Here is a 9,325-nt window from a genome sequence, read left to right as displayed (position 1 = left end):
ACTTTAAGACAAAAAATATATATTAGACCATCCTAATAGAAATGGTCTCACCACGAGACCGTCTTATTTAAGAATTGGTATAATACTAAATAGAATGGAGTATATATATATATATATATATATATATATATATATATATATATATATATATATATATATATATATATATATATATATATATATATATATATATATATATATATTCTTAAAAACACTAAATTCTTTTTGTTACTATATCCTGCATGACACAAAAGTATTTCTGTATTTCTAAATCCTAAATCTAAATAAATGAAAATACAAAGAAAAAAAATTACCATGTTTTTCTGTTCCTCTTGTGCTAAACCCAGAACCCACTAGTCCATTTCCATATTGATTCTGTTTTCACTTTCTGTTTTTAATTCAACATTTCATCATTTAACCTTTTTTTTTTGACACATTTCTCTGCCTATAAGAACCCACCAAAACTTAATCTCATTTCCCCCTTCTCTTCTTCCTTCTCCTCTTCTACTTCCTCTCTAAATCTTGTTCTTCATTCATTGTTCATTCTATTCATTCAAATTTCTTCAAAAACTCCCTCAGATTCTCTTAATTCACTCAACTTTCCTCCTTTTTTCCCTTTAAATCTTAACAAAATCCCATTTCAGGGTATAAATATCATCTTAGTTAAAATCCCTTGATGCTGAATATCTGGGTTTTAATGTTTGAGATTCATGTCTCCAATTCTCAGTGAACTTTATCTTTCTGGGTTGATGATAAATTCCACATATAAACACAGAACCCACCTTGTTCATTCCTTCTCAGTTGTTTTCCTTTACTGGTTCTACTACATCTCATAATCCTAACTATAAATCCAGATCTAAATAATATATACTACTATACCAATACCAATATATTCTCAATAAACAAGAATCCCCAATTTTTCTAGTGGGTCCTTAAAAATGGCTTCATCTAGTGGAATTACTTCTCCTGGGTCATCATCATCTCTGCAGCAGAATTCAAGTACTGATGAAAGGAAACGGAAGAGGATGCAATCGAACCGCGAATCTGCAAGAAGATCAAGGATGAGGAAGCAAAAGCATTTGGATGATCTGATGGTTCAAGTTACTAATCTTAGAACAACCAATAATCAGGTTTTGAACAATATTAACATTACTACCCAACAGTTTGTTAAGATTGAATTAGAAAACTCTGTTTTGAGAGCACAAATGGCAGAACTTAATAGCAGATTCCAGTCTTTGAATGAGATCATCAATGCACTAAATTGTAGTAATAATAATCAAAATCTGGGTGTTTTAGGGTGTGATTATGGAGGAGAAGGGGTGTTTTCGATTATTCCAGAGCCTTTTACAAGTGATGGGTTTGTGATGGATCCATGGAATTCTACTGACTATGCAAATCAGCCTATCATGGCTTCAGCACATACGTTCCAGTATTGATGATCATGTTCTTTACTCTTAGGATCGATCTTAATTTAATGGGGGTTAATCCCTGTAATTTTCTTTATTTCTTTTTTTTGGGTTTTACTTGGGAGGGGTTCATAACTTAATATTGAGTAAGTGATTTGGTACTATGGTGTAAAAAATAAGGTTAAATCCGCGTTCTAAAGGTTTTCAAAATAAACAAAGCGATATTCCCCATATTATAAAGGTGTAAAAAAGATATTTTATGGTTTTTGAAAACGACGATGTATTAGAGTTCGAACAATGTGTTTCCAAACTTCAATATTACCAAGATCGAGTGTATGAGGTTTTGTGACAAACAAATTACGCTATCAATAATATCGATGTTTATAGGAGAAAATAAAGCAATAAAACGACACAAAGATTTAACGAGGTTCACCAAACTATGGCTACGTCCTCCGGTGTGTAGTATCTCTTATATTATCAAAAAGGAGTTCAAAGAACTCTCAAATATGGAGAATTACAATAGAGAAGAGATATAGGCTAGTGTTTGGCTTGGGGTGTATTTGTGGATGATTACAATGTGAGTATGAGAGCTCTATATATATAGTACTAGATACAAGAATATCAATAGCTCTTCATGAATACAACATTAATATAGGGTAATGAATAATATGAAATAACTCAAAGGACTTGAAAGGTCGAAAATCAGCATTCCATGCACATCAGAGGATCCGCTCGACCGGATCAGAGAGCTTGCTCGGTCGAGCGGCTTGGTCGAGCGAGCAACAGCAACATTCTGGAGCATTCTGTCTGACCGCTCGACCCAACCGCCTGGAGTTCGCTCGGTCGAGCGAGCTGGTCGAGCGGCTCTTCAGAGTCTTCTGACAGTGTTTGCTCGACTTGCATATCTTGAATCAACCTTTCCACTTCTTCATTAAGTCTCATAACTCTCACACTTCATTACCTTATTAATCCATACTTAATCACCATCATAAATCAATCATCAAAACTTAACTTAATACACCCACATTAACACATTCATGGGATTCCATCCTAAAGGTCACACATGAATGCATCTCATCAAATGTGCACTCAAGTCACACTAATCACAACAGTTTTAATCGATACTTAGGCGTTATAATAACCGCATCACTTCTATTATCGCATCACCGTTCCATTATCGCGATCGCGACGTTATCGTATGTTCGGTACTACTAGGGTATGGGTTCCGGGTGGGTTATATCATGGTTATTGTGGATCTTTCTGTAAATGAATGGATCAATGAACTATGCAAGTTGGGTCATCAAATGTCCGTATTGCGGCAATGGTTATGTACAATCTTGCATTGAAAACTACATCTTCAAGAATGGAAAGAATCTAAATCAGAGTCTGTCTATATTATGCTCTAGGTAGTATAATTAAAAATCCTAATACTATTAAAGTTTATAACACATTACATGATGGAATAACAGTTAATCTGTTAGTTCAGCACATACATGCATAAAAATGAGTGCTGGGCGCATATTGTTTAATATCTTTATTCAAGTCTTTTGGTTCCAACTTTGTGGGTAAAAACAGATCCGAAGATTCAAAATTTATCCAATCTCGTAATCAAATTTGATTTGACTCGACTTTAAAATTGATTTACAATTATGTCCAAAACAATATGGACACATAGCCCGTTTTCAAATCGATCCAAAAGACCTAATTTGAAATCAACCCGACAATCCGAATGAACACCTCTATTCCAACATAATCCTATTCTGTGTTAGTGTCATTTCACAACACAACCAAGTGAAAATTGTGTACCTAATGATATCCTTTTTCACCTCTATTTTAATTTTCCCAAAAAATTATTTTGTTACCACGAAATTTGATCCTAATTTTCCAATCTTTAAACTTCACCATTCTTTTTATTATATTACAACCTTTTTTTTAATAAAATTTCTAAAATGCCTTTAAATCTATTTTTAGTTATAAAACCAACCATTATTATTACTAAAATAAATTTATTAATAATAATTAAATTAAAATAAAAAAATTAATTTTAAAAAAGAAAATAATTTTTTAAAATCGGAAAATAAACCTAATCACACGTTTTGTGTTGAAATTTGATACATAATCACTCTTTTGGCCGAAACTTTTGATAGGAAGATCACACTACTGCAATATTTGTAGCATTAGAACTTAGACTTCAAGATGTTTCCAATGACATATTACATGCCCGATTCCGATAACCGAGCGAGAAATGTTAATCGTTTAAAATTTGCTTGTGTTAAAATTTGATATATGTTTAATCTTTTAGGCATAGCTTTTATAGAAAAATTGTATTCATGCAAGGTTTGCGGCATTAAAACTAGACTTCAAGAGCTTTCCAACGACATATTATATGGCCAATTCTGACGATCGAGTGAGAAATGACGACTGTTTAAAGTTTGCAGTGATATCTAACATTCAGTCGCGTGCGACCGTACCGCAGTATGGTCGCGTAAAATGCGTGACCGAACCGCGGTGGAGTCGTGTGTTTTACGTAACCATACCACAGTCTGGACGCGCGCGACTGAATGTTAGAAATCACTACAAACTTTAAACGGTCGTCGTTTCTCGCTCGATTGTCAGAATTGAGCATATAATATGTCGTTGGAAAGCTCTTGAAGTCTAGTTTCTAATGCCTTAAACCTTGAATTAATACAATTTTGTAAAAAAAGTTATTCCCAAAAGATTGAATATGTATCAAATTTCAGCTCAAACAAATTTTAAACGATCGTCATTTCTAGCTCGATTATCGGAATTGGGCATGTAATATATCATTGGAAAAATCTTGAAGTCTAGAATCTAATGCCAAAAACATTGCAATTATATGATTTTTCTAATTAAAGTTATAGCCAAAAGAGTAAACATGTATCAAATTTTAACACAATCATATTGGTTTCGCAATCATATTGATGCTCATTTTCGTTGGCCATTGTAATTCAATTTTTTGTTTTAGCTTGTTTTAGTTTAATGAGTGTTCGGAGAGAGTTTTTAGAGAGATGTTAGAGATTGGAGGTTTGAAAAGTAACCAAGGGCAATCTTAAAAGTTCAATATATAAGGAGTGACGATAAAATGAAAAGAGTGGCGAAGTTAAATAATGTCCTATAATTTTCATAAATGGAATACATTAGATATAAATTATAATGATGATTTATATTAATGATGATCTATTTTTCACCACATTGACTTTTAGGACTTAGGATGGTAATTGCTACCCTTTAAATAAAAGTTTACATATTAGAATACTTGTAAGCTTACAACTCTACCATTTAGTTGATACATGGTGAAAAAAAAATATTGCCCTTTAATTCACTAGTAATGTTCCATTTGCATTTTGGACACTATTTATCTTTTACTTTTAATTTGTATTTTATTATTAATATATAAGTTAAAATATAGCAAGTGAGATCTTGTTTGATTCTTCTCAATGCAAGGATTATTCATATCAACTTTCTATAATTTTTTATTATGCATAATTAGAGATACAAAGGATTGAATAAATGCATTGGATAGAGTGCATAAACCAAATAGAACATTAGTAGTGAATTGGAGGGAGTAATGCTTTAATATTTGAAGCGTTAATTTTAACATCTAAAATATACTAATACTCTCTCCTATTTACCACATATCTTCCATTTTCATTTTGAGTCAAGTCATCTTAAATGTTTTATTTCTATTTTTTATTCTACTTTTTATTTTACTATAATTGGACTCTCTGATCTCCTTCACATGTGGTCCCTTTTGACTATAACTTGGACTCTCTCCTACATATGTGTTTAACTCCACTATAAATTGGACTTCTCTTTGACTACCTAAAAATTTTTAAAAGTCAAATGAAACACATATGATGAATATGAGGAAATTATAAATTTAAAATTGTGTCAAAGTAAAAATCATTTTAAATGAAAATTAGTGTAAATAATATTGACAAATATATGTATGTGTAGTTTCGAGCTTTTAATTCAGATTTTTTCCCCACAAAATTTTAATTGCTAGTAGTAGGAGTTCTAAAGTCCAACAAACATATACATAACGCACTTTGAATATAGATGAGCTCATCTTACAACATTAAGAATAGGTACCTAGAATCAATCTCACAGTTGAGAGTGTTGGATAAATATTCATTTAAAACTTTCTCCAACAATTATATTTTTATTTATTGACTATTTTAATTTTATTAAAATACATTTATCTTTTTTAACTATATTTTATAATGATTGAAATAGAATTGTCGGAATATGCCTATTAATTGTGTTATATCGATCATTCATTTGGAAACATAAATTTTTGATTCTATTCTCTCTTTTTCTATTCATTTGTACAAAGGTGGTATTTGCTTCACACCTCAAGTAGTGATTGTACACCGCTTTTGATGTGTGAAAGTTCCGTCTATTTACACTTAGCATAGTCGGGATATAATTTTCTTAATGCAACGATAAGTTCGTATTACACATATATATTTCCTTATCAAACACACGCTAAAAATATTATACATATTATTATCACTAATTTGTGTTGATAATTGTAACTATAAAAAGACTTTATAAAGACCTTAAAAATACCTATATTTCCAGCAGAGAGGTGAGTGGAGAGGTCTAGTTACAGGCACAACCTCAAATCATAACCAAACTCCTATTGGAAGACAATGAGAAAGACGTACGTACATCACCTTGATAATGATACCAATAATATTAGTACTGTTGTCTATTTTTAGCTCTAAATTGACCGTTTTTCTCTAATTCTTCCGCTTAAGAGAGTATGGGTATAAACTGTCCGTCACTTTTCATCATTCAGAGTCCAGACCCTATTTTCAAGCGGAATATTAAATTGATGATGATGTCTATTTTTAGCTACACCTTCATCCTTTTTTTCTCTCATTGCAAATCAACTGGGTGTCTTTCCCTTCCCAACCTTTCTATTTATATATTTTCCTATGCATAACAACAACAATTCTAAAAACATATCTTGAGACATGGCTATACAAAACAAAAAAATTATAAAATTTGCAATTTGTTTTAACAATACAAAACAGAGAATTGTGTATATTGTAATTTGTAACTCGTTTGAAATGGAATGCATAATTTCTAGCAAATGGAACCTGTTATTATTTTTAGGAGTGAAAGTTTGGTTTTTGGTTTGGATTCGATACAAATTTAAATCAAACCGAATACAATTCGGTTTTTAATATTTTCAGTCTAAATCCAAATCATAATATTTATAATCCAAATTAAACCAAACCGAATTTTAAAATAGCAATTCAAATTGAACTGAATAGACCGAATTACACCGATTTGTATATTTTGCACTGAAAATCAAATTTGCATGTATTGTTTCAACATTTTTCTTTCTAAAGCTCCTAAATAATTAATAATTTTAGGGTTTTTAATTTGAACAAGTAAAAACCTTTTAAAAAAATCTAAAAAATAAGGGCAAAAATTCAAACAAATCAAATGGAAAATATAACATGCCTTTAACATTTTGATTTTTTGGTTTTGTTGGACCCTACACCGAGTCCAAACCGAACACTGAATAATAATTAAAATTCATTCCAAACAAATTTAAAGTATAGTCAAACCAAATTACTTATTCGATTTGGTTTGGTTCTGTAATACCCCAGATTTAGCTTGAAAAGAGATTGATAGACTACTCATATCAACAAGGTGCATCTTTTTTCATGGGAGCCCATTTGCTAAGAACTCCACAGTTAAGCGTGCTTGGTGGAGAGAAATTTTAGAATGGGTGACCTCTTGGGAAGTTTTCCTAGGTGCGCACGAGTGAGGTCAAAGTGCGCCGAAAAGACTTGTGTTGGTCTGTGGAGCTAGTCTACAGTTTCCATAAGTAGTCACCGGTGGTCCGAGGGGCCGGGGTGTTACAGGTTCGGTGTTCGATTTTTCACCAAATTACTTACACCCCTAATTATTTTATACCACTTCCATTTTGAAATACTTGCCATGCATATAAGGATTATAAGTACTTCTCATCGTTCAAACTTATTTTATATATTGTGTCTAATGTGTATGAAAAATATAATTAATTGAGATTTTGATTGACTTGTTAAATTCTCTATATTTTCGTAAAATTAACTTTTTATTAAAATTTTTAGTTATGTATAACTACAAATATAAATGACTAAAATAACATATTGATCAAATTATGTAAAAAAATAAAATGTGGTAAATATAATGAAATAGAAAAAGTATAAAAAAATCTCGGCATGAAACAATTCATTAATAGCCTGCTTGACAACACGTCAAAAATAAATTTTTATGAAATTTAGCCTTTTTTAATTATGTCATAGAAAAATAAATAAAATTCTAAAGAAATTGATTGATTGATAGCAAAATATCATTGTTATCCTCAAATAACGATAAAGTGTATCCATACATGTACTCCCTTCTAAAAGATCACTAAAAAAAGTTACCCCTAAAAAAAATTTAGAATTCTACATAAAGAGAAATTTAAGTGACATCGTTGCCTTAAAAGTAAAATTACATGCAGAAAAACAACACTAGCAAAATTAGGTTTGAAGCAATATAAAAAATACAATGAGTTGATAAATAAACAAAATAGAGCCAATAAGAAGCAACTAGACAATATGGCAAGGTGGCAATTAATAGAGTATGAAATAAAAAAATAAAATAAAATAAAATATCTTTAATAAAAAGTAAAAAAAAAAAAAAAAAACCTCAATGGGAGAATTTATAAGTTATTTTATTTAACAGACTAAAAACTCCAAAATGAACAGTTAAATCAAAAGTTTTTAAGAGTGGTGGGAAGAGAATGGAACCCCTGAAAAGAGTCCTACGTCAAGGGAAACCTTGTTCCCAGAGAAAATTATGGAAACCCAAGATTCCATTATTCCTTTGGTTTTCATTTATTAAGTATCAATTTAATTAAAAATTTGAGTTAATACTTGAGATTTCAGAATATGATATATACTCTAATATGTTTTATTACATAAAAATCTTTTGGGCTAGAAGTGTGGATGCGATACAGACTCTTCTCGTACCTGGTGTAAAATATTTCATTTTAAATGAGGGGTGGTTGAGATTCAAACTCGTAACCTCTTGTCTCATTGACTTCTGATACCATGTCAAAGAACCAATCCAATTAAAAGCTTAAACTAATATTTGAGCCCCAACAATTACTTTACTAGATAGATTTCCGTGTAAAATACGAGTGATATATATATTTTTACAAATATAAATAATGATATTATTTTATAAAATTAATTCATTTACAACATAAATTTAATTATTAAATCTTCGCATTTGTTATGATATTATCATTATCAAATTGAATAAATAATTTATTATACAATAATATTAAAATATATACTCATAGTAAATATGGATAATTGAGACAAATAAAATTAAAAAAGTCTTCAACTATATATATAGGACGGAAGATTTAGTTGAAAAAATAGACAAATTAGTTAGCATATTTATTATAGGAGTATAATGATGATGATTTATTATCTAAGTTAAAATAAAGGTTTACGTGTACATTATGTATTTTGGTTTATATAAGGAAATATAGTAGTCAATAGATTATCACATATAATTATAATCAATGAACAAATATTATATCTTTTAATGAGTTAATTATTTTTTAAATATGAAGTCAAATATCAAAAGTTTATTTGTCAATAATAAAAAAAGGTAGGAAAATTTTTAATGACATTGTGACACGTGTCTCAAATCGTTTTTTCATTAGTATATTTTATTATTATTATTGATTTTATTGGCTATTGATGATTTTGAATGATTGATTGATTATTAATAATTATTTGGATAAGCGGAATTGGTGGGATGAAATTTGTAGGGAGAAGAGAAGTAAAGAAAAAGGAATAATCTCACAATAAAATATTACAACTTGCAAATCTAAT

General features: G+C 30.0%; 1 protein-coding gene across 1 annotated transcript; it reads left to right on the top strand.

Annotated features, from left to right (window-relative positions):
- Nucleotides 1-381: 381 nt before the first annotated feature.
- LOC130825455 (bZIP transcription factor 44-like) lies at nt 382-1,988 on the top strand. The gene has a single exon (XM_057690695.1). The coding sequence runs from the start codon at nt 939-941 to the stop codon at nt 1,434-1,436; it is 498 nt and encodes a 165-aa protein (XP_057546678.1). The 5' UTR covers nt 382-938; the 3' UTR covers nt 1,437-1,988.
- The last annotated feature ends 7,337 nt before the right edge of the window (nt 1,989-9,325 follow it).

Source organism: Amaranthus tricolor, chromosome 10, assembly GCF_026212465.1.
Source record: "Amaranthus tricolor cultivar Red isolate AtriRed21 chromosome 10, ASM2621246v1, whole genome shotgun sequence".
Classification (NCBI taxonomy): domain Eukaryota; kingdom Viridiplantae; phylum Streptophyta; class Magnoliopsida; order Caryophyllales; family Amaranthaceae; genus Amaranthus; species Amaranthus tricolor.
This window is presented reverse-complemented; position numbering and strand designations above follow the sequence as displayed.